Raw genomic sequence first — 26,246 nt, forward strand, 5'->3', positions numbered from 1 at the left:
GCTCCGAATCGTATTGGAAGTCTGATGTATGTTGGCTGAACAGGGCTGGAGAAAGTACAGTCCCCTGCGGCGCTCCTGTGCTGTTGACCACCATGTCAGACCTGCAGTTCCCGAGACGCACATACTGAGGTCTGTCTCTAAGACAGTCCACGATCCATGCCACCAGTTATGAATCTAATCCCATCTCAGTCAGCTTGTCCCTAAGGAGCAGAGGTTGGATGGTGTTGAAGGCGCTAGAGGAGTCCAAAAACATAATTCTTACAGCACCACTGCCTCTGTCCAAGTGGGAGAGGGATCGGTGTAGCATATAGATGTTATTATTATTATTATATAGACTATTATTGTACTCTGCAATGTGAAGCATCACACGCGGAGTACAAATGAAAATCAGCAGCAAAACATTTTTAGCTTAGTTGAACTAATGCAGTGGGGTTTGTGAAATGATCAGACTTGACACACTTACAAAGGTTTGGTATAGCCACCCATATATTATCCCTGGCAGCAATGGGTTTTGAGAGTAAGACAGTAGTGTCTTTGATGGAGTCCAAACTAGAACTGATGAATAGTTGTTAAGATGGTGGTTTTAAATGCCAAGACCAGAAGTGAAGTATGGGAGCCAGAAACGACCTCCTTCTGACGTCAAAATAGGAAGTGACGTTTCTTTAGGTGCCGGAACCGGAAGTGACGTCTTTAGGGATGAGTTGGACAAGTTTTGTCATGTTTGGTCTGTAGAGATAACAGAAGAAGGTTTAGTGCACCTCGCCACCCCGCGGTCTGGAATGAAATTACCCTCACTTGGTCCATACAGCTTCCTCCTACTCGCACGTGTGTGACAGGTTAAACGCACTAAACTCAAGAAAAGTTCATTTCATGTTTCTCCACAATTACTATGTAACTCTGTCAATACAAAAATATAATTGTGTCGAGGCTGTCCATCATAATCACCAATTTTTTTTTTCAGGAAGCGAAACTTTTAAAAAACGTTGTTACATTTACCTTTACTTATTTGGCTGAAGCCAAACACAGCTTAGAACATTTGAGATACAATTGGTTATATTTATTTGTTTTTCAGAACATAATATTATATAAAAGCAATATTTTGGTATCTGTGACTATGTGTCAAGCTTGATTATATTTTACACTTAGGGGGTTTTGCCCACTGTTCACTTCACTGGCCAACCCCCCTGGCCTGTGCTACGCGCCAGCCACTTCACGTCACTGCCACTCACGTATGTGGATTTCACTTTCACCAAAAAACAAATCTTATAAGTCTCGCGGATACACTACTTTTCCTTGATGGCAACACGAATTAGACGATTTACAAGTCTCCGACTTAAAGTTTAAATCCGAACAACATATTCGATCTCTTTTCGCTGTTCCGTTATTTGATTTTTGTCTGTTTCGGCTAATGCTATCTTTACTATTATTTTTTTAAGACTTTCGAATTATATTACTTTCATTATCTCTGATCTGTTTGCATGTGTATCACGCCAACATTTTTGAACCTCTTTACGACGTTCTACTTTGTCATCTACTCTTTGTCTTTTATTTCCGGCCCCAGGTGTGGTTAAATCTCTTGGCACAAAGTCTCATCTCGCGGGACTTGAAAGTATCTCTCTGAAAAAAATCACGTCCCGTCCTAGACTACAAGGTCTCGTGTTGTGCCAGGATATTTTGTATAATATTAGAGAAATATCAGTCATGATTATTATTTTCGGGATTTGAGCACATCTAACAAGAAAAATCACAAAACGGGAAGACTTAAAAAACAGTGTGGCCATTATCATTAACATAGTATGGATTCCATTGTGTTTCTGTAAAAAAAAAAACCTCACATATCTGATGGCACACGTGCGGCACAATTCAAAATTCCTGCTCACAAAATCAGCATAAAGCTGCTGCTTTTTTTCTTTCATAGGCCCTTCCTGCATTAGATCATCTTTTCCAGTCTTTCACCATACTGTACATATCACGTGCTTGCTAAAATCCATTCCATTTCTCTGACTTATAAGTTGTCCTTCATTTCTCAGAAAAATCTCCAATAGAGTATTGAGAGTGAGGAAGGAATTTCTCAGCTTCATGCTATTCTGCATTCTGTTACTGTCCTGTAACTTATATTTTAAAATGTAAAGTGTTGTTGCTTGCAGTCTTTCCTTTATGCACAGTGTCAGATACAAGTTTATTTACAGTATACAGTGAACAGGGTTGCCTTGGTTTTATAGCACCTTTCATAGCAGACACAATTCCAAAACCGTTACCATGTATGACAGTACGCAGCCATAACAGACATGCATATAATTTACATGTTTGTGCAGTTAAATGATAGAAATGTTCAAGGCTATGGCATACTACAAGACTTTTTTTAATAATGTTTGGGTGTAGACATCATTTACATAATCTTACCAAGTTGGGGGCTGCCATGATGCACCGGTCAGAAAAATGAGCAAGCACGTGAAACTTTTTGACATGTGAACCTTGTGGTAAAGTGAGGTCAGCAGCTGATGGGCATCATTTTAAATAAATAATCGTTGCTCTTGCAGCTTTAAGGAGGGAATGTGGTAGCGTGCCATGAGCGGTTCAAGGGCACAATGCGGGCGGTCCCACACATGTGCGGAATCTCCTGTGTAATTGACAGAGTGTAATTTTTGACCGCAGTACCTATGAGGTCAGTCATGTAATGGCCCAACATCACGAAGCGCCCTCAGCGTCAGTCACGTAACACCCATCACATTAGACTTTGATTAACATTTGGGCCCCGTTACACTATGGTTAAGGTTAGGGTTGTAGGAGGGTTATCTGAGTCAAAGGGCATTTTGTGACTGACGTTGTGGGCATTACCTGATCTATGTCATAGGTATTGCAAGCTGCTGCTAGACCCTCCTCGTAATTGATGCTGGGATCTGCTAATCGCCACACCTGAGCCACGTCCCCATTATATATAGTAGGGGTGCAAGTGCAGAGGGGGGAGAAAAAGAAAAAGTGAACGGAGGTTAAGGGAGAAGAAGACGGCAGGAAGCAGGAAGGAGAAAGCCGGTGCGTTAGCGAGCAAAGGCAAGCTTTCTGTCGAAAGCAGAAGGCAGCTGAGCAGTGAGCCCTAGCGGGGTGTTTGGCCGGCACCCGGGGCAGTCGGTAGTGGTCGCTCCTGCTGAGCATTTAGTGAGGAGCAGGAGTGACAGGAAGGAGGATGGCCTGCCGCGGAAGTCAGGAGGCTTGGGAGGTGGATGCGCCAGTGTGAGCGCCCTGTTCACTGAGGAACCCAAGTCTCGGTCTGGGGATAGCAGAACGAAGCCAGGGATCGGGAAGCCACCAGACCAGAAGGCAGAGATGGTCAGCTGCAGGTAGGGTGACTCCCTGGGTGCATAGCCTGGATGGGAGAAGCAGGGGAGCCGCCAGGAGAAAGAAGGCACCGGGCTTTGTTTTGAAAAGGTCTGCTTATAGCCATTGTTTTTAACCTCCACATTTTTCAGTTGTTTTTAATGGAGTAATTAATTAATGACTGTTTGCGACACTGCACTATTTATTTGGACACAGTTTTGGTTTTGCTGTTTTTAAATAAAAGCACTTTGCACTTTGGGCGGAATGGTGGCCCAGTGGTAGTGCTGCTCCCTTGCAGTTAGGAGACCTGGGTTCGCTTCCCCGGTCCTCCCTGCATGGAGTTTGCATGTTCTCCCCGTGTCTGCATGGGTTTTCTCCCACAGTCCAAAGACATGCAGGTTAGGTGCATTGGCGATCCTAAATTGTCCTTAAGTAAGTGCTTGGTGTGTTTGCCCTGCGGTGGGTTTGTTCCTGCCTTGTGCCCTGTGCTGGCTGGGATTGGCTCCAGCAGACCACCATGACCCTGTGTTAGGATATAGCGGGTTGAAAAATGACTGACCTTCCACCTTGCTTCTTTGTTGATGTCTTCACCGTCCAGCTCATCCGTTTACATTACCATTGGTGTCGAGTTCAAGAGCTCCCAGAAGCCAGATGAGAGCATGGAGCAGATCCCGCATCATCACACCACTCAGTGCCTGTTTAGTAGTCTCTTTTACTGGTGGGAGCTTGTAGCTCATAGAGTACTTCATCTTGTGGTGCAAGGAGAACCACTGGAAATTAAACATCAGCAGGTGGTGGAGTCCGAGTGTGCTGGAGGAGATTAAGAATAGAATAATTAAAAAAATAGTTGCTATATTTTGCACTAAGTATACCTTCTGTTTTCATACAGAATGAAGACAACAAAGTTTCTGACAGAATAGGAATCTATGGTGACTAGTGAACCATCGGAGTTCACTTTCCCACAAAATCACAGAAATGTTTGCAAACTTCAATGAATTAGCAAAATGCATTGACATCAATGGAGAAGGAAGAACAGAACTAGTTTTGAGTGACTTTTAATAGTGCAAAACCTCAGAAAAATGCAAGTTTAGAGCGCCGCCATTTCACGGTCTGTATTTTTTAATTCCCCTTTTCCTCTTGTTTTTCACAAATTGTTTAAATATGCAGGGGAACTTTATTTATCACAGCTCTTACATCCACGGCTCTATCCATGCTCTATATTAACTCTAAAACAAAAACAATTGAGGTCCCTTTTTCTGGTGCTTTCCTTACAACATAGGTGCCTAAATAATGCCTGATAATAATAATACATTTCAATGACGTATCTTAAAACAAAACTGCACATATGTATTAATATTATCTTGACACACAAGTATTACACAGTTTACCTCCTCATTGGCTGTTCTTTTGCTACTAAAATACTGTAGCGACCTCCACGTCAGGCTCGAAAAGAGAAGAAGTAAAAGAAATACCAGACAGACGTAGTACCGTCTCACAAAAGTTAACTTGAACGATCAATAAAATGAACGCTGACTTGGTAACCCCAAACACAATCTTCTAGCATCCTCTCCAACCCCTTTGTTTCCCATCGTTTCCTCTTCTTCCGGCCCCAAAGAGACCCCTCGAAGGGGACAAAACCGGCGTATATGGCCTGGGCGGTCCACATCTCCAGCACATTGCCATAGCGCTGGTACCTGCGTTCTCCCCTAGCATTCTGTAAACTTGAGCGGAATGAGCAGGTGTTGTCCGATTGGCTACGGGGCGATGGTCAACCTGCTCTTGCTGCGGAGTGTCATAACTGGCCAATTCAATCTCTCGAGCTTCCTCTAGTGCTTCTTTTAGTGTGCTCGGTTGGGTAAGACGAACATGGCGTTTTAGTTCAGCAGGTGTGAACCCTCTCAAGAATACGTCGCGTGCCAATTTAGCTTGAGCAATACGGGAAAATTGTGGATAAGCCCGACTCACCAGTCCCTGAATCTCCGCCACAAAAGTACCAAGGCGTTCTCCCCCCGTCTGGTCCGTGAGTCCAACCACTGTTGTAGCCCCAGGACTGATTTGGTTCGACCGAAATGTCGCTTAATTGCAGGGAGAAGCCAAGACAGTTCTGTAAGGTTATCTTGAGGGATGTCTTCCAGATGCCCTGCCCGGGGTTTGCTTCCTGCCTTGTGCCCTGTGTTGGCTGGGATTGGCTCCAGCAGACTCCCGTGAACCTGTAGTTAGGATATAGCGGGTTGGATAATGGATGGATGTCTTCCAGAACTTTCAGCGCCTCTCCTTCTGAAGCCGCCACCAACTGTATTGCTTGCTCTCTTGGGGACCAACCATTCGCAGCAGCTATAACTTCAAACTCATCCATCCATCCAGCCATTATCCAACCCGCTATATCCTTACAGGCTCACGGGGGTCTACTGGAGCCAATCCCAGCCAACACAGGGCGCAAGGCAGGAAACAAACCCCGGGCAGGGCACCAGCCCACCGCAGATAACTTTAAACTGCACCCAATACGTCTCCCATAGTCCAGTACCATATAAACAACCAGGCTTTAACTTAAGAAGCATTACTGGTGTAGCCTTCTCTGAACTCGGCCAAATAGCACTGGTCGCAGCCGCTGGCCCCAGACCTCTTGTAGCCTCAGATGAGACATAGTCCGAAAGTTCTTTAATCTTGACATCCTGCTAATCGGGCAGTGATTCTGGCCAATCTTCCTAGGTCGCCTATTCCGTTAATCCCACTTCTGAGCACCAGTGTAGCGACCTTTGCGTAAGGCTAAAAAAAATAAAATAAAAGGCTTCAACCGGGCTGGGACGCTACAATACTGAAAGAATCTCTTTGGGTCATCTTTCTACTTATCTGCTATATTCCTCTCCTGCCCTTTCGCCTCCCTAATATTCTTCGTAATGGTTGCCCACATGTTCTCATACACCCTACGATTCACATTGGGATTAATCCGAGTGTTTAGCAAATGAGCATCACGTGAGAATAAAAGGCGCGCTGGTCTTCCGCCCCCCAAAAAGGGAGGAGCGCCAAGTTCACTGCTGGCCAGAAAGCGAAACCCTGTGAGTTGGCCATAAAAGCTGAGAAGGACACAAAGTCGATGGTGGTGGTGGTGGTGATGATGATGATGATGATGATGACGACGACGACGACGATGAGGTGGTGGTGGTGGGAGAGGAAGAGTAGGGCGGTGGCGAGGGCTATGAGCCGTTGCTAAATCAGACGACTTCTGGCCTTAAGTCAGCCTGCTGGAGCTCTGAAGCCGGCCCTCCTAACACAATGTGTCCCAGTGCTGTTAGGAATGTTTAGCTGCTTTCCAAAATGCCCTGATCTTTACAAAAGTAAAAATAAAGGGATGTTCGACTGTAATCTGAGGGATTTTTTGCCAACGATTTTTAGTTACGATTATTATTGCCACTGGTCTAGAAATTCCACGGCGTGGCCAGTGCTCGGCGATCTCGCCAAGTTACGGGAAGTTGCGCCGAGCAGTTTTCACACAAAAGCCAGAGGCGGCTCCGCCGAAGCGAAAGGAGAGAGAAGGAGGTCGATCGGGCAGAGGGGCGTCTCTGGTGGAATGTCAACGATTTAGTCCGACCTGTTTTTCCAAAAACAAAAATCCTCCCTCCCGAGCTCCAGGGGAGGGAGCGCGCAATACGCAAGCACGAACAGTCCTGCCCTGGTTGACAAGTACGGGACCTAGCGAGGCGAGTCAGCTCCAAGTGGGAGGGGTCGTCTTGTTCTGACTGCCTGGTGCATTTTTTTTTATTTCACACCCCCGTGCGCTTTCTCCAACACTCAATAACTGTCCAGTTTCGGATCAGTGACCGTTTCGTTGCAGTCATGCCACACAAAGGCAAGCACAATCGCAACAAGAAGCCCAAAACGGTAAGTAAAATGCAGTTTTGTGTTTGCAAAAGTTTTGAGTCATTGTCGAGAAATGACAACTTTTCACGGGCAGGAATTGCTTACGCAGTTGGGACTCCGCTTCCTTTTCTTCAGGCAGAATCGAGCAGGCTTCATGAATATAGCACCGTCGTCTTTCTGTTAAGCATAAAAGCCAACACGCACATTTTTAATATGCATATTTCAAACATAATTATGGAAAGTCAAGTTTGTTTTTTTACGTTTGGGGCTAAACACGTCATTTACACGATTATGCAGTTTTCTGGCACTCGAGGAAGAGTGAGTGAGGTGTGTAAGTCGTAGTTCAAAGTGTATGAAAACAATTATGCGGGTCTGGGAGTGGCATGAGAGCGAGTAAAGTAGAGAGTGAGTGAGTGACAGAGAGCACCCGCTAGGGATGGGCACACTGGGCAGCGCGCCTCTGTGACATCACACACGAGAACAGTCCACCCATAGAGAGCAAAGACCGAAAGCCCCGAGTCGCGCACGATTTCGCCAGTGTGAAGCTACTGCTGCTGCTGCATCCCTCCAATAATAATAATAAAACCAGACATGGCTTTTGCAAAATACTGGATGATGACAGTGAGTACCGAATCTTAAATTTCGCTATGCCGTTCCGTCTCAGTCCGGGCTCAACAGACCTGCAAACCAGAAAAAGCCGTCTGCCTGCAGCCAGGAATGTTGCAGAGAAAGGTGTGCCTGAGGAAGGGTGGAGGGTGGAAGTCAGAAATCTTAAGTCTGTTGCGAGCCTTAAGGCGTGGAGACGGGCACGGTGCGTCTGGCTGCCCTTACCGAGGAAGAAGCCTCACCTGTGCAGGTGTACCAGCCGCTCGTGCCCCGTGCGCTTAACGGGCAGTGGCTGAGATTATACAGGAGGGCGTGATTAACAATAACAAAGGTTTTGTTTGGATTACGCACCTTTTAAGACTTTTTTGATTGTTATACTGGGCGTTTCGTTTTGTTTAACCTTTCAATAGAACTTCCATTCATCATTCCATCCATTCTTCCATTCATTGATTTTTCTTAACTCGTTGTTTCAAGTCCGAAGTCCTAAACAAGATCAGGCATTTAAAAAAAAAAATGGTTGCACTGAATTCACGAAGTGAGTTGATTGAACAGGGGTAACGATTCTGTACTGACTTGAACAGGGTCGGAAAATGGAAGGAGCGTTTTTTCTTTTCTTTAAGGCAAACATGCTAGCCAGTTGGGGGCTTCGGGGTCGAACTTTTGGATTCTCCCATTGTTATTTTCTAACATACTTCATCCAGCAGTTTCATAGTACTTTATGAACAGGTGCGTTTTCAATAGACGCATGAACAAGAGTAAATTTGGGTGCAGGTCAAATAGGCAAAGGGAGATCATTCCACATCTTTGGAGCGATCGGCTGTGTCATCGACTCCTCGCCTGGACTTTTAGGCTAGAGAGTTGTTCTTGGACACTCTTAAAGATAAATGGCTCCTCCGTGGCATTTTAATGGGTTGTGTGGTTCCTCACGACACCTTTGATCGACAAATAAACATTTTATTCTGGAAATGGTACTTTGCTTATGAAATTGGTGCTCTGGGCATTAAAAAAGGGTCCTAATATGTGCAGAGAACTGAAATTCTTAACGTATAGCAGGCTATCTAACAGCATTCTAATAGATCAAGAACACCTGACCTCCGCCTATGTTACTGTGTGCTGTGAGAGTCCTGGAAAAATCAGGAACCAAATGGAATTTCACAAATCTGTTATCATATATCAATGGTTATTTGTGGAACCTTTTACTGGTCTAAATAATTGAAGGTTCTTTTTGAAGCCTTTATGTAGATGCCTCCCTTATGGCACCGCTCTGAAGAACCACTTTGGCACCTTTATTTTTAAGAGTGGACTTCAGTTCAGCTTTCAACACCATCGCCCCTCAGAAACACTAAGGGAAGACGAGTCTGCTAGGCTACAACACTTCCCTAAGCACCTTCATCCTGGACGTCCTGACAGAGGGACCCCGGACAGTCCACATCAGTAACACCACCTGTAGCTTCATCTTGCTGAGCACTAGTACCCCCCCCCACTAAGCCCCCCAGGATTGCATATTTAGTCCACTTCTTTTCACTCTGCTGACTCACAACCGTATGACTGCACAGAGCTCTAACACCATCATTAGAGTTTGCGGGTGCCACAATGGTGGTGAGTCTCATTAACGAAGGGGATGAGTTAGCTTAGACAATGGAGATACAGCAGTCAGGCGCAAGTGCAACAATCTGACTCTTAACGTGGACAAGACCAAAGAGAGAATTGTTCACTTCAGAAAAGGCCCATGCTGTCTACACCCCACTGCCCATTGAGGGCTCGGTGGTGGAATTGGTCAAGAGCAGCAAATACTTTGACCTTACTTGGTCAGTCAACACCACCTCCGTAGCAGCAACATGTGCAGTTCCTTTGCCGATTGAGGAAGGAGAGCCAGCCTCACCACATTCTACAGGGGCACCATCAGGAAAGTTCTGACCTGCTGCATCACCTGTTTGTTCTGTGAACTGCAACGCCTCTGTTTTCAAGGTCCTACAGCAGTAAGTGGACACTGCGGGAAACACCATGGGGGCCTGCCTACCTCCATTGTAGGCATTTTTATTAAGCGTTGCATCTGCAAAAGCCTTAAGTGGCGTGGAGGACCACTCCCACCCTTCCCATGGTTTCTTTGTTACACTTCTATCTGGGAAAAGGTACCAAAACATTCAAGCCAGTTCTGCCAGGTCCTGTGATAGCTTCTGCCCCCTGGCTGTCTGGACTCAGAATTTGCTGCTGCGCCCCCTGCCCTCTTGTTTGCTCCTAGTAGTTTATCTATATACAGTTCTTTTGTTTCTACTGTTGCTTTTATTAATACTTTTTATTATTTGTTTCTAAGTATTATAAGTATTACCTATTATCTATTTATAGTATAGTAATTTCCTTACTTTCATTGCACTTTTCCTGAATTTAAGTATAACTAGCCGTCCCGCATGGCTCCACCCGCGTAGTAGTGAAACAGGACAAACTTCAAAGATCAATATGCAAACAGGTATTGCTAGCTAAGCGGTGGCAAGGTATGCTCCAAAACACAGAGGTACACCGACTCGAATGGAGGCTGGCACGTGAGTGAGGAGAGCCCCGCCTGGCTCCCCACTCCTGACTTCACACTTCACTCTCCCCTTGGTCTTGGATTAGTGCGAAATATATCGCTCTTGCAAGCGAACTATGATTCTTAGTGTGATGAGAGAAGTCGCAAAATCAACTGGAATGTTTAAGCAAATTATAGGAAAAAAACCTGACTTAAATTTATTAAGTAGTTCTCTCTTTCGCTAGCTAAGTGGAGGTAAGGTATGCACTGAGGCTGGTGCATGAGTGCGGAGGGCCCCGTCCCCTCCCCGCAGCCCAGGTTTGTGCAAAAAAATTTGTACCACAAGCGAACTATGATTCTTAGTGCAATGAGAGAAGTCGCAAAATCAACCGGAATGTTCAAGCAGATTATAGAAAAAAACCTGATTTAAAGTAGTTGTCTAAGCGGAGGTAAGGAACACCCCCTGAGGCTGGTGCGTGAGGAGGGCCCCGCCCCCTTCGGCCCACAGCCTCTCTACGATTCACTCGAATAAATTGCTTAGCTCAATGAGAGAAGTCACAAAATCAACCCGAATGTTCAAGCAAATTATAGAAAAGAACCTTATCTAAATTCATTAAGTAGTTCTTTCGTGAGAAGCGGACAGACAGACATTGTATTTTATATATATATATATATATATATATATATATATAGAGAGAGAGAGATTCTTCCAGGTGAGCACTCAATTGTTGTTAGCCCTCTGACACGCACATACCCACTCTGACAACTTAAGACAGACTCAGATTTGCTGGGGTACAAACTGGTTGGGGTCAGCACGGTGGCGCAGTGGGTAGCGCTGCTGCCTCACAGTAACCTGGGTTCGCTTCCCGGGTCCTCCTTGCTTGGAGTTTGCATGTTCTCCCCATGTCTGCGTGGGTTTCCTCCGGGTGCCCCGGTTTACTCCCATAGTCCAAAGACATACAAGTTAGGTGCATTGGCGATTCTAAATTGTCCCTAGTGTGTGTTTGGTGTGTGTGTGTGTGCCCTGCCCGGGGTTTGTTCCTGCCTTGTGCCCTGTGCTGGCTGGGATTGGCTCCAGCAGACCCCTGTGACCCTGTGTTCGGATATAGTGGGTTGGATAATGGATGGATGGATGGACAAACTGGTTGGATTGAGTTGCAGGGTCGCAAAATCAACCGGAATGTTCAAGCAAATTATAGACAAATTATAGAAAAAACCCGATCTAAAGTAGTTGTCTCGTGAGAAGCGGACAGACATACAGACAGATGTTGGATTATATATCTAGATATCAGCCAGATATATATAGTAGAGATGTATGGTGCACCACTGTCCTGGGGAACGTTATTTCGTAGCACTGTATGCTGCAATATGATGTATGAATGGTATGACAATAAAGCTGTTTGACTTAAAGGATGGAGAGGAGAAGCATCATCCAAGCCTAGCATGTCCTGCAAGCAGAGGGACAGGCAGATATAGAATGGGGGATTCTTGAAGGGACAAATGTAGTGTCCAAAGACTGGAGATACTGAGCCGCAGAACTATTCAGGGAACCGTAAGTCATGACAAGAGTTTTGAACTGGATCCTTGCAGCAAGAGCAAACTAGTGAAGAAACTAAAGCAGAGGGGTATATGGAGTTAAACAAGGAACGGAGAACACCAGTCGAGCAGCTGCATTCCAGAGCAGCTGGAGAGATCTGATAGCAGTTGAAGGCAGTCCCACCAGGAGAGAGTTGCCTACTTCTGAACGAGGAGTTGAATGGGGTAACTAGGGTCAAATCCTCTGAATATTATGAAGCAAGAAATGACATGGATTGGGTCACGGAAGAAATGCAGCACATGTGAGACAGGAAAGCAAAGAGTACAGAGACTTGCTGACATTCTTGAAATTTTCAGTCAGTCTTGTTTAAAGCCTGTCATGGAGCTGAATGCCAACAAATGCAAGTAATCCAGATAGAAAGCAGGGTGTGTAGCCATGGGTGTGGGTCTGAGGGCCGCATATGTTTACCCCCTGGGTGGAGGTGTGCATCACACTCTCCGTCAGACACCTTGCTCCTGGCATTGTTGAGATCTCCTAACTTCAGAGTGTGCTAATGGTTCTCACGGTGGAAGAGCTGGGGATCTACGCAAGTTGAAAGGAGGCCAGCAGTTCACAGGCAGACATGGGCGCTTGGCTTTTTAAACAGGTTGGATGGGAATTTACAATCGGGGGCAGTGACTGTGCATTTATTTATTTACTGTATTTACATATTTATTTCTTTTTCAAAAAATGGCAAGACAAATAAAACTGCAACTATGCCAAGTAATAACTTAGAGAAAGTGTTGTTTATAGTTTAATGCGTTTTAACTAGCCATTATATTCTACATGTTGGAAAATTGTGGCAAGACTATGAAAGATTTGCAAATATGGCACAGTGGTTGGTGCTGCTGCCTCACCGCTCCAGCGTGCCAGGTTCAAGTACCAAACTCTCTGTTGTCTGTGTGGGTTTTGTGTGGTCTGCCTTTGTCCGTGTGCTATATATGTGCGCATACATTTCAGTGTCCATAGTTGTGGACTGGAATCACTGCCAGGGCTGATTCCTGCCCGTTGTGTAACTGACAGCAGAAATGGATGGCACAGACTCAGAAAATGGGTGGTTGTTCCTGTCTGTTCATTTTTTTTTCCTGTAATTGTTTTTGATTAAATGCCTTTAGGGATATCTTCATGGCAGTGCAAGACAAGCTGAGCACGGTCTCCCAGTGTTACAACCCCAGCTTTTAAAAGAATGCATGGCGGCTCCAGTATCTGTGCCATAGGTTGAATTCCAGGCGGGGCTGGCAGCTTTCTGGAATCTGCAGTCCTTTATGTGTTTGTGATTTGTTTGAGGATCTCGAGGAGTCTTCCTGCAAATCCATGAATGGGTCGTTAAATGGGATGATTTGGCTTTGGTGCTTTGTGCCCCAATGTATTCCTACTGTGCTGTGTAACCGGCAAGGCATTTTGTCCAGATTTGGTTCCTGCCTTAAGGTGCCACAAAACCCTTCCTACATTTTGATAGGGGATGGTGTTTTGCAAGACGGATAATAGCTTCATTTCGACTGGTGGTAGTTTGGCTAAGGCGCTGGACTTCAAATCATAAGGTGGCTGCTTCCGAGTTTAGCCTAACTCGGCCGTTTCTGTGTCTTAGCCACTAGGGGGCTCACTTCCTTCATGTTAAACCTAGTAGTTGTCTGCAGACAGACTTGGGTTGGGAAACAAAACCAAATGCAGTGTTTTGTAACCTTTGTGGTGGCATGACCCACTTTTTCACATGGCAGTGTGTTCACAACTCATTTTGGGGATATCATTTCGGTTAAACTGGCACAACATTAAAACTGAGGGTGGGTTAGGTGGTTTCCCACACGTGATCACTGGAGTGTTAGATGAGTCATTTGTGATCATTGATGCTTTTCCTCTTTAGTGAATTGAACACGGTCATCAGAGCAGAGGGTTGTGGAAGTCATCCAGGTTGGGCCGCAATGCACCTGAAATGCTGCCGCTGTGAATCGAGCATGATCGTCAAGAGCGGTGGATCGGGGTTTCATCCAGGGTCGACCATATCCGTCAGGTTGGGAAACGCTGACCTAGTGGATGTTACTACTATGATTCTTAGTGCGATGAGAGAAGTCGCAAAATCATCCGAAATGTTCAAGCAAATTATAGAAAAAAAAAACCGATTTAAATTCATTAAGTAGTTCTCTCTTTCGCTAGCAAAGTGGAGGTAAGGTACGCTCCGAGGCTGGTGTATGAGTGAGGAGGGCCTCACCCCCTCCCCGCAGCCAAATGAGTCTCTCTTGGGTTTGTGGAACTCAATTTGTATCACAAGCGAACTATGATTCTTAGCGCAATGAGAGGAGTCGCAAAATCAACCGGAATGTTCAAGCAAATTCCAGTAAAAACCCAATCTGAATCCGTTAAGTAGTTCTCTCGTTCACTAACTAAGCAGATGTCAGATGCACCCTGAGGCTTGTGTGTGAGTGAGGAGGGCCCCGCCCCCCTCGGCCTGCAGTCTCTCTCAGATTCACTCAAATTGGTACCACAAGTGAACTATGACACATAGCGTAATGAGAGAAACGCCGACCTAGTGGACGTTACTGTGCTGAAGGGTTGAGAAGACCACCAAGCAGTAATGGAGCAAGCCTTTTGAACTTGGAAGGGCAGGCTCGTCACTGGGCCCACCCTCTCAAGCCCCTGCAACGCTATATTAAAGATCTAGGTAGGCTGTTATGGTGGTGAGTGGTGGTTGTTTGGGGAGGATTTTTTTTTGGTGGTCTTATAGGAAGGGAAATAAATAACTGGGTGTGGTCAGTTTAGAAGAATGGTTTTCTGTCAGATAAGGGGATGGTTGGTTACAGAAGATGGATGGAAGGATGAGGAGGATGGTGTCCCTCAACTTTTTATTTATGCAACATTTGTGGGTCTCTTAATTGAGTGGTGCCCAGTGTGTGCACCTCTTTTTTCTCTCTGTTGGCTGACCATTGCCACCATGTACTGAGTTACTGAGGCCAATGCTTACTGGGTCACCTTTAATTCTTACTCCTGCAGACAGTGGGCAAAGAAAAAGGCAGCGAAGAGAAAGATTAATGAGGGTGAAAAATGTACGCAAGCTTCATGTCATATAGTGCCTTCTCACAGTGAACATCACCCCAAAGCCCTTCACGGATATATTGCAAATGCTGCTCTAAGTTACAATTTCATCAAAATCACCAGCTGCATTGACAGCAGACCTGATCAGCAACTTTTTATATCGTGCCTCCCTGGGACCAGACACAATAATGGACAGTAAATTGGGATACTGAAGTGACACGCTGGTTAGTGCTAGAAGGTTCCCCATAGAATGGGTCACATGTCCAGGGACTTGGGTTTGTCTACTGTCTCTGTGAATATAATGACAAGTCAAGCAAAATGACGCCTTTTATTGGCTAACTAAAAAGATTACAATATGCAAGCCTTCAAGGCAACTCGGGCGCCTTCGTCAGGTGAGATGATTACAGGGAGTTGTGCCGCACTGCAAAATTTCCAATAATCACATTGGCGCATGAGCAGTTGGAAGCTCGAGCCACAGGTCCAGCTTTTCATATATTTTATTGTGTATGCTAGACATGATACAGAATCATTAAAAATGATCATTGTCTTGTCAAGAGGTTTACTTACCTCAGTAGTGACATTCATGTCTCTGGTGACTCTTCCTGTGAAGTCAGTAGATGGATTGGGAGAGCATGGGTTGTCATGAAGTCACTGGAAAAGGGGTGTGTGGCGCTCCAGATATCTATGCAGAAGGACAAAGGACCAAGTCTTTAGAGTCCTGATGCTTCCTGTCTTGCTATATGGTTGCGAGACATGGATGCTATCCAGTGACCTGAGGCGAAGACTGGACTCTTTCAGTACTGTGTCTCTCCGGAAAATCCTTGAGTACCGTTGGTTTGACTTTGTGTTGCTCATGGAGTTCCGAATGAAGCACATGGCCTGCATTGTGAGGGAGCGTCAGTTACGGCACTACGGCCATGTGGCGTGTTTCCCCGAGGGTGATCCGGCTCATAAGTTCCTCATTGTTGGGGACCCGAGTGGCTGGACCAGGCCAAGGGATCGCCCACGTAACACCTGGCTACGGCAGATAGAGGGTCATTTCTGGTGGGTGGGACTGGACCGTGTGTCTACATGGGGGGGATCCCGAGTTGTTTCGTCGTGTAGTGGATTCGGCAAGGCGCTGTACCAGTGCATGCTCTCCAACTTGACTTGACTTGATTGTCTTTATTTTAATGATTATAAAAAATTATTTGCTATCTCACAACCTTTGATGATTACAGGGGGTTATGTACACCTCACCTGAGGAAGGGGCCCAAGTTGCCTCGAAAGCTTGCATATTGTAATCTTTTTAGTTAGCCATAGGTGTCATTTCACTTGATTTCTCATTACATCCATAACGGCTAACGCGGTACAACATCCCAGTCATTGTGAATACAAAGAATATACAAACGTATTGTCCCAAGACATAAATGTTATGTTTTTACAGGGAGAGGCCAAGACATAACATTAAAACAGAGCAGACAAGAACTCAGCCATCACATGTAGTAAAATATAGTAGTGAACATAATAACTTCTGTCAGAGTTTAGACTAACACTTTAAAAGCATCGTATCACGAAGTCGGATTATGATTCTAAAGTAACGAGTAGCGTAATGCAATACTTGCTTTCTTAAAGTATTACTTAAAACGAAAGCCTGATGCACGTTACTACTGTGTTACTATGGACGATTATCCTTGACACTGCATTATTTTGCCTTTTTTTTCACCGAGACATCGTGCCCGGTCATGATCTGGCCGTTTAGTGACGAAGGGGTTAAGCAGGTGCGTAGTGTGAAAAGAATTAAACAAAAGCAAAAGTTATGACAATAAATTTAATCCTGCATGTGCTGAGGGGCAAAATTTAATCTGCCAGTTTGGGGTCACATGGAGCCGGTGATCATCGCAGCAGTAGCACTGAATGTAAGGCAAGGAGCCGATGGACTTTAACAGCCATCCAAGTGTTGTGTCTGCGCCCCCCGACTCCGCTGCTCATTTGTTATAACTGGTTTCTCCAGATATTCCCATCGCCCCGGACAGCTCTCGGCCGCCTGTGGATTGTGTCTCCCTCAAGTATGGGCCCAGGGGTGCTACAATATTTATAAAGCACCAGGAACGGCGCACTACATGTTAACGCGCAGTGAACACACTTGACGTGAGCATTCCTAGTTTTCATTCTCTTTCTCTGTACGTTTATCATTCGTTTGCTCAGAGGTTGATGCGCTTGTTGCTTCCTGAGCAGCTCTTCATTTCTCCACCTTAGCGGCTGCTTCTTCTCTTCTTTTGTCGGCATCTTTTCACGTTAAAACTCATTAAGTCAGCGTTTGTGTTGCAAGTAGTTAGTACGTTTTCCTTAATTTTTCACTTAAGCCTTCAATCTGCCTCAAGAATGATTTAAGATATGAAGAAGTAGGGGAAGTGACGGCGAAGGTGGTAGGGATGAGAATGGCGCCCATACACATGCGCCGCACGGCGACCCTGCAGGCCGCTGCCGAGAGTCGATTCTACAATAAAAATAAAAAGAGGAATAACCTTGGAGGTCAATCATCAAGCGGATAGTAGACGTCACGTAGAATATGTCTATCAAATTTCAGGTCAATAGTTCAAACGGATTGCGAGCGTCAGGTGATTTAAAATCCTGGACAGACAGACGGACTGCCACGGTAGCGTATTATACATAAATACAAGAGACCGATCAAACTCGGCTGTTTCTGGCCAGTTATCATGAACGATCATTGGTTTAGGACAGGGGTCCTCAATCACGGTCCTGGAGAGCCACAGTGGCTGCAGGTTTTTGTTCTGACCTGGTTGCTTAATTAGAAAGCAAGTCTTGCCAATAAAGCACTAACAAGCTATGAAATTAAATTAACTCTGCTATGTCAGGTCATTCTCATATCCTAGATTTTCTTTCCCTTTCTATCATGCAAATGATTTGAAGGCTAAAATAAACCAGGCATAGGCATAAACCTAATTATGTCATATCATCAACTGTTAAACCGTACTTCTAAAATTTTTATTATTATGCTGTCTTAAGGAATTGTTCTGTTCTGTATATTGTATTGTATTGACCCCCTACTTTTGACACCCACTGCACGCCCAACCTACCTGGAAAGGGGTCTCTCTTTGAACTGCCTTTCCCGAGGTTTCTTCCATTTTTCCCTACAAGGTTTTTATTGGTGTTTTTTCTTGTCTTCTCAGAGAGTCAAGGCTGGGGGGCTGTCAAGTGGCAGGGCCTGTTAAAGCCCATTGCGACACTCCTTGTGTGATTTTGGGCTATACAGAAATAAACTGTATTGTATTGTATATTGTAAAATGGACGAGTAATTCTCAGTCCTTCACTTTTTTCTCTTCATTTTTCTTCCAAGTATTTAATTAAACCCAATAGTGCAGATAAATACACACAGGTGTAAATGTAAATAAGTTAAATGGAGAAATGCTGCTCTCTCTTGTCATTTGCTATCATGTTATTGATAATAAGGAGCAATTAAAATAGCTGTTTAAGACAAAATTAAGCAATAAGGGCTCAAAATCACTAAAGTGAAGCAGAAGTGTTACTTTAGCAATAAGTGCTTTTTATTAAGCAACTGGGTTGGAGCAAAAACCTGCAGCCACTGCGGCTCTCCAGGACCGCGATTGAGGACCCCTGGTTTAGGATTTTAAGAACAAATTCTGACCAGTCAAATGTGCAGCTTTTCATATAAAAAAAGAAAAAGTAATGCAAAAGTATCCCATTGTTCATAACACATTCAATTTTATAACAAGTGATTTGTTTGTAAGCAATGAGTAATGCAGATAATTCACTTTTTAAAGTAACATTTGCCAACACTGCTTATGATGGAATATCAGGTCAAGTTTATTACCATTGTCATGGTACTCATTGTTATTTTGTTTCAGTGTATATTTTTTATCATTAAGAAGAGAGTAATGGGTGTTATTACTTTTAATTCGTCTTATGTTTTTGCAGATTTGACCCCGTCATGTGATTCAGTTCGTTGTGTCTGTAACGTCAGGGGTACGGAGGTATACGGAGGCCCGGCCTGCGCTGTCCTTCAGTTAGATTCATAAAAGAATTCAAACCTTGTTAGTGCAGTTTCTTTATTTAAGGAGACCTAACTGCTTGTTTTTGAACTCTTTTTGTCTCTGACTTTGGGTTTTGGTTGCCTATTTCGATTGCTCTCTTTGGTTCCGACTTGCGATTCTCCTTGCATGTTTAATCTCCTGGTCATTTTCTCTTTTTTGTCACAATAAACCCCGGAGATGCTGTCTCATTACATAGTAATATGACATTAAGACTCGAGTGGTGATTGACAAGACAGGGAATTGTTCAGCTCCCAAGGTTAGCCTGTGGCTGTTTGATGAAGAAGAACTTATTTGGAAGATTAGCTGAAGTATCTGGTTTTGCCTGAACATATTTGCCTTCTTACCTTAACCCATTGTACAAATATTTCTGTGTTTTTAAAATGTTGACCCTTTTGTCATTGCTGAATGTCCCATCTGTCATCTGCACTCCATCTGTGTTAATCTCTTTGCCCTCACGAGTCGAGAATTTGTGTTTTTTGTATATGATTAGATATCATTTTTGCAGTAACTCTCTTTGCTGGTTTGGCATGATGAGCGCTGCTTCTTTGTATCCCTTGGTTTACTGTGGATTCATGAATAGATGTTTGATCCCACATTAATTAAACGGATGGCTTGTAGGATAATCATTGATACGGCGTATAAGCTGACCTGATACGGCATATGATCTTTTGTGTTGATGCAACCTTTGATTAATTTCAGAATTTCGACATAGTAAGATGGTTGAACTATTAAAGCTGCTTTGAGCCCATACTTGTAGCTACACTGTACCTCTGTGACGCGCACCACCTCAAAAATGTGACCCCTACGACTCTGATTGGCCAGCTTGGTAAATACGTGTTTCTGAAAATGTATTCCTGTGCATCCTTCTCTGTGTGGAAGTAAACATGGAGCAGATCGAGGAAAGACTTGTCAAAGATGTTGGAGAATACACAGATTTATATGATACCTCATCACAACATACAAAGACAATCAGATGTCAGGCAATTTGTGACATGCAGTTTTGGCTAACATCGTTTAAAAGTTGACGACTGTATGAATAAATGGAAAAATTTGAATTTGAAGTTTCCTTACTTCAATGTACACAGTAAGCCTTACGGTTCTTCTCCTTCTTCTCCCATGGAGACTCGGTCACTTCCTCCCAGTTCTCCCTCCTGAGTCGAATGGAGGGCTCGGTTTTAACTCCAGACCTGGGTGTACTTCAGAGGTTCTCAATCTGTTTTTCCAGGAAGCACTTCTGGGTCTGGCAGGACCTCAACGGTCCTTGTGCCATTAGTATTCCACAGTTCCCCCTTGTAGCCCCTTCAGAACCTGGCAGGACAGACCTCTGGGGCCACAACTTCCATGCTCCCTGTGGGTGTCCATACTGGGGTCCTCAATATTGGATGATGCCACCCCATGTAAAGGGGGATGCACTGAACATAGTATGTTGTTGCCCACTGTGCTGTCCTTCCCTGTTTCTCAGTCCATTCCAGGTGTTGCTCTGTGGTTTCTAGAATGCCAACCGTGGAGTAGCTGCTACTGCTGTAGCCTCTTCCTGAAGCCTTGTCCTGGCACGGCAGGAGAATGTCACTGCTCCCCAGCTGTCCTTCATATCCTATGGCCACTGAGCCAGGTGATGGAGCAGGACCCATCCTGGCAGAGAGACCCGTAGGTGCCTCAAAGTGTATACTATATGAGAGAGGAGGTTAGGAGGACGCACTGATACAGCGCATTGCTGCACCCACCACATGACAAACGAAGTCTGAGGACCTGAGTGCCAGCCATGAGTCGGGTGACACCTCAGCGCCACACTAGCTCACGTGGAATGGAACAGTCTGAGGTTTTGTTTTATGGTGGCTGGAGTGCCAGTTCTGCCACCAAACCCCAGGTTTTTCCCTGCAGGTTGGAGGGCCTACACGCAGGGCTGGATGCAGATTAACGTCATATCCAGCACGGCACTATACTGTATGAACTACAAATAAAATATTAACAGTTCATATGCACACCAAATTATTTGTTTTTGAGCAAACACGGCCTAAATTCATTTGAGCCCATTTACGTCTAAAATTGAGGGGTACATCTGTTCTTCTGCTCTTTCCTAACTACAGTACTGTGAGCCACAAGCAGATAGTTTCCTGTTTGCTATATAAGATATCAGCAGAATGAGTATGTCACACTTGTTGATTGTGCTGCCTGCCGTTTTCTTGAGATTATGAAAACAATAGCGCACTATTTGTAAAACCTATTTGCTTATTTACATAAAAAGTTATTTACTGTACACACTTTTTTGGAAAATACTTAAAGATATCAAAATCAAAATAAGAATATTTTTGAAAACCAATAACATTCATTAGTTGTAACCTCAAATAATGGGTTGTTGTATTATTTTCAGGTCAAAGATCATTTATTGTCATTTTCTAATCACTGCTTTCGATTTTTATTTGCATTTTCTGTGCCATCCCAAGTTTTTCATGGTTGTGTATCGCTGATATGCCGTGTCTCTGTGTCTTTCTTCTTCAGAGCTGACATCTCCATTTCCTTTACATTTCTTATATTTGTAATTGATTATCAGGAGAATCAGTGATTGGTGATACTTACTACAGTGAATTCCTCCTTAGGATTTCACTGTTTAAGACATTTAGACATGTCTGACCTCCCATAGATCAAAGACATACAGATTAGTTAAATTGGTGGTCCTCGATTGGCACTAGTATGTGTTTGCCCTGTGATGGACTGGCGTCTTGTCCAGGGTTTGTTCCTGCCTTGTGCTCAATGCTAGCTGGAATACGTTTCAGCAGACCTCTGTGGCCCAATTCAGGTCTAAGCGGGTTTGAAAATGGCTGACTGACTGATTGACTGCCCCCCCCCCTTATGACTTTGTATTGGAATAGATAGATAGATAGATACTTTATTAATCCCAAGGGGAAATTATATTTTATTATATTTATATTTTATATTATATTCCAAGAGGAATAATAATAATAATAATAAGAAGAAGAATACATTTTATTTAAATAGCGTCTTTCCCATGCTCAAGGCACTTAAAAGTTAGAGTAAGCAGGATCAGAAAATAGATGGATAGATATTTGACCCTGACACCATCAGGGCGTCTCCTTGCTGCACTGCTCACCTTGTACAGCTGATAGTGAGTTACTATTGTGTTTTACTCTGTAGGATGCCACCTAGTGGTGGATAACATACTGGAACAGCTTAGCTATTAGCAAATGCACTGCATGGTCTGAATGCTCTCCTCTCGTTTGTCAAAGTTCTTATGCTCTAGTATATCACAGGCCCCACTTATGGACACACACATTCGCGCTGAGGCCAATTCTGTGTTGACAGTTATGTTAGGGAATGTGCAATGAAAAAAGTGGAGTACCCAAGAGAAAACCAATTCAGACATGGAGAGCGCAGCCAAATGACCAGGGGCGGAATTCAGACTCCTAGGCCGCTGGATCCACGTGGCGCCATTTTACGCTATTAATCTATAGAAATAAGATCCTAAGCTGTTTTGTCCTCTTTTTGTTCACCTACCATGCAAAAACCGTTGAACCAGAAATTTTGCACGTGTGTTGTCATTAGTTCAACATAAAATATAGGCGATATGGTGATCGGAGGGATGGGTTGTAGGGTGGCTAGAATCAGTGCAATAGCATTGAAATGCTGAGCTGCTGTTTTCAATAGTATTTGTTTGCAAAAGCCTTTGTTTTCGGGTGTTAAATATGCTGGGTGTGTGTGAACGAAAGGCGAAAACAGATATTAAGTAATGTCCGTGTTTTTAGAACAAAAATGTAGTAGTGTGAATATAGCCTTACTGCCGTCACCTCCAGCTATTCCTCATTATCTTTGTAAAGTCAAGGTCACATTACAGGACTTCTAGTTGGAGGGATGTGAGACTTGATGACTCCAGTTACTTACCTTGTTAACTGAGCTTATCATATTACATGACTATGGCAGAAATCACAGGGTATGTCAAATTAGAAGACCGTGTAATGAATTTCCAGCCCAGCTTCACATTTCCATAGGCATCTAATTATGTGTTGCCTGACAAAGCCGGTGATGTACAAATGCTTTACAGGTATGACAATTTCAGCTGGAATTTTGGCCATTTTATCAACTGCCAGACAGTGTTCAGTAGCCATTAAGAAGACAAACGGAATGTCAGGTTATAAAGCGCCCTGATATGTGGAGTACAAGTCCAAGGCGGTTACCAAATTAGGTGGGTTGGTAGATAATCTGGAGTCCATTGAATTATTACAGAGGGACTTGGACAGCACACAGGCTTGGGCAGATTTGTGGCAGATGAAATTTAATGTCAGCAAATGTAAAATATTACATGTATGAAGTAAAAATGTTAGGTTTGAATACACAATGGGCGGTCGGAAAATCGAGAGTACACCTTATGAGAAGGATTTAGGAGTCATGATAGTATTCATATGATTCAGGAGTCATAGTGGACTCTGAGCTATCGACTGCCAGTCAGTGTTCAGAAGCCATTAAGAAGGCTCACAGAATGTCAGGGTATATAGCGCCTTGATGTGTGGAGTACAAGTCACAGGAGGTTCTGCTCCAGCTTTATAACACACTGGTGAGGCCTCATCTGGAGTACTGGGTGCAGTTTTGGTCTCCAGACTACAAAAAGGACACAGCAGCGCTAGAAAAAGTCCAGAGAAGAGCGACGAAGCTGATTCAGGAGCTACAGGGGATGAGTTATGAGGAAAGATTAAAAGAGCTGAGTCATCTCAGAAGATTAAGAGGAGACATGTTTAAAATAATGAAGGGAATTCGTCCAGTGGATCGAGACGGTGACTTTTAAATAAGTTAATCCAGTACACAGGGACACAGTTGGAAACTTGATAAGGGTAAATTTCACACTAACATTAGGACGTTTTTTTTTTTTTTTACCAGAGAACCACAGGCACTTGGAATAAGTGACCAAGAAGTGTAGTAGACAGCAGGACTTTAGGGACTTTCCAAACTCGACTTGATGTTATTTTAGAAGAATTAAATGGATAGAACTGGTGAGCTTTGTCGGCCTGAATTGCCTGTTCTCGTCTGGATTGTTCTAATGTTCTGTTTTTTGTCCCTTTTATAAAACACAAGACACGCAAACCTCACTTCTGTTTGTTCGGACCAAAACACTCCTATTTCATTTCTTATTCCTCCTAGCTTCATTATATTCATTACTAGTCGCCCCCATGGCACTGCCCGCATAGTAGTGAAAGAGTACAGCGAGGAGGGCATTGCCCAGCTCTCCAATCCTGACGTCACATTTCCCCTTCCCCTCGGCCCGCAGCCTCTGCCTTGGATTAGCGCAAATCTATCGCTCCTGTAAGCAAACTGTGATTCTTTGCATGATGAGAGAAGTCACAAAATCAACCAGAAAAAAACCTGATCTAAATCCGTTAAGTAGTTCTCTCATTCTCTAGAAAAGAGGAGGTAAGGAACGTCCCTAGGCTGGCGTGTGAGTGAGGAGGGTCCTGATCCCCCCCCCGCCTTCGGCCCGCTGCGTGTCTCTCGGGTTTGTGCAAATAAATCGGAACCACACGCGAACTATGATACTTAGTGCAATGAGAGAAGTCGCAAAATCAACCGGAATGTTCAATCAAATTATAGAAAAAAACTAATGATCTAAGTCCGTTAAGTAGTTCTCTCGTTCACTAGCTAAGCGGATGTGAGATATGCTCTGAGGCTGGCATGTAAGTGAGGAGGGTCCCGCGCCCCTCGGCCCAATGCGTGTCTCTCAGATTCACTCAAATAAATTAGTAGCACAAGTGAACTATGATACATAGCTCAATGAGAGAAATCGCAAAAATCAACCGGAATATTCATGCAAATTATAGAAAAAAACCCAATCTAAATCCGTAATTGTTGTCAGCCCTCTGACACACACATGCCCACTCTGACGACTTAAGACAAACTCAAATTTGTTGGGGTAAGCCTTAAATTGGTTGGACTGAGTTGCTGGGTATGTTGGAAAACTGGCGGGCATGTGCCACACTGTCCCAACTTGCTAAAATGATGTAAATGAAGTCACTGTGGTATCATTTGACGTGGACTTAACTAATACTCATCTCTCTCATTTTTTGACAGCATGGCGACACCAAAGCAGCAGAAGACAGCAAGGGAGCATCCCCAGCAGCTGCCGCTGAGGTAAAGTAATCTGCTTTGTGTGTTAATTTTTTAAATTGTGTTGTGCTTTATTGTTTGTATTTGAGTGAACGTATTATAGAAGGGTGGTGCTCTGGTGTGGTTGTGGGGCAACATCTCTCTGTACTAGAGGGTTTCTGGTATCTAGTCAGCTTCGTCATGCAAACAGTGGGCTGATTGGTCAGAGACTCATTTTGTGGTGGAGTTGCTGAATCTCAGACCGCCACTTTATTTCATCACATTGACTTTTATTTAGCTGTTGACAATTTTGTGCCAAATGGCTTTGAAAGGCTTACTACAGTTTAAAGTTTTACTCTCAAAATGTGTCTTTGACTTTGATGCCAAGCTTTTGGCGTGAATAGAAGTTCAGGGGATAATCTTAAGATAGAGGCTCAACTGAAAGGGCCGTCCAATTGTATTAGCAGAAGAATATGCGTATTTGGTATCAAGGATCCAATTCTCTGAAATATGATAGGGACAGTGGGCAGTGTAGTGGGGGACCTTCCATCAATTCTCAGCCGCTGTGTCGAGTGGCTGGTATTTTTTGCTCTACCTATCTAAACGTTCAAGTTTTCACTCTGGACTCTCGTTTCCTTCCAAGGCCACTGCTTGGGGTGAAGCCGTAACGTGATCATTTTAGGCGACACTTTCATAAGAGTGGCATTTTCTTGAACAGTTTTGTTTTGTACCATTACCAAATAATAATACCAAAAATCAGGAGTGTGCTCCCCTCGGCTTTCTTGCACACTGAGATAGAGGAAAAGGTCATCCAATTGCACAGTATTTCTCAAATATCATATCTCTTTGTTTGTCACTATAAGTAATTGATAGTATCGATACACAATCATTTCTCTCTATCCTTCTATATAAAAGTGGTCGGGATTGTCCTTCCGTCCCGTGAGTGCTACGCAGGCGCCGAGTTTCACACACACCCCGGCCATTTTGCAATGCACGATGGGATTTGTAGTTTCGTTTTTCCAGGTAAAAGATGATTTTCTACTCCAGACAGTGCGATATCTTCTTCTTCTTTCTTACTATATAAAAGCAGTCGGGATTGTCCTTCCGTCCCGTGAGTGGAAAGTGTAGCGGTATTCCGCTTATCACAGACTTACTACTTGCAGCTTGCGGTACGAAGCGACATGACGTGAGCAGAGTTCTGGTGCTCCCATCGTTC

General features: G+C 44.1%; 1 protein-coding gene and 1 long non-coding RNA gene across 7 annotated transcripts in view; one reads left to right on the forward strand and one right to left on the reverse strand.

Annotated features, from left to right (window-relative positions):
* Positions 1–302: 302 nt before the first annotated feature.
* On the reverse strand, positions 303–5,449 carry LOC120532381. The gene is made up of 3 exons (XR_005634282.1): positions 5,281–5,449; positions 3,875–4,125; positions 303–726 (listed from the first exon to the last, which is right to left on the reverse strand). It is a non-coding gene; the product is annotated as an uncharacterized LOC120532381 (long non-coding RNA).
* A 1,575-nt stretch (positions 5,450–7,024) lies between these two features.
* The window catches only part of LOC120532379 (calpastatin-like), a 203,534-nt gene continuing 184,312 nt past the window's right edge, over positions 7,025–26,246 (forward strand). The window contains exons 1-2 of one of the 6 annotated variants that reach the window (XM_039758313.1): positions 7,025–7,194; positions 25,016–25,075. In XM_039758313.1, coding sequence (XP_039614247.1) covers positions 7,150–7,194; positions 25,016–25,075 — 105 coding nt within the window. In that variant the 5' untranslated portion in view covers positions 7,025–7,149. Of the gene's footprint in view, positions 7,195–7,679; positions 7,795–12,365; positions 12,469–25,015; positions 25,076–26,246 lie in introns of those variants that run through there. The other 5 variants (XM_039758318.1, XM_039758320.1, XM_039758322.1 and 2 more) reach the window with 5 other exon arrangements.

This window comes from Polypterus senegalus, chromosome 7 (assembly GCF_016835505.1).
Source record: "Polypterus senegalus isolate Bchr_013 chromosome 7, ASM1683550v1, whole genome shotgun sequence".
In the NCBI taxonomy this organism is placed as follows: Eukaryota; Metazoa; Chordata; class Cladistia; order Polypteriformes; family Polypteridae; genus Polypterus; species Polypterus senegalus.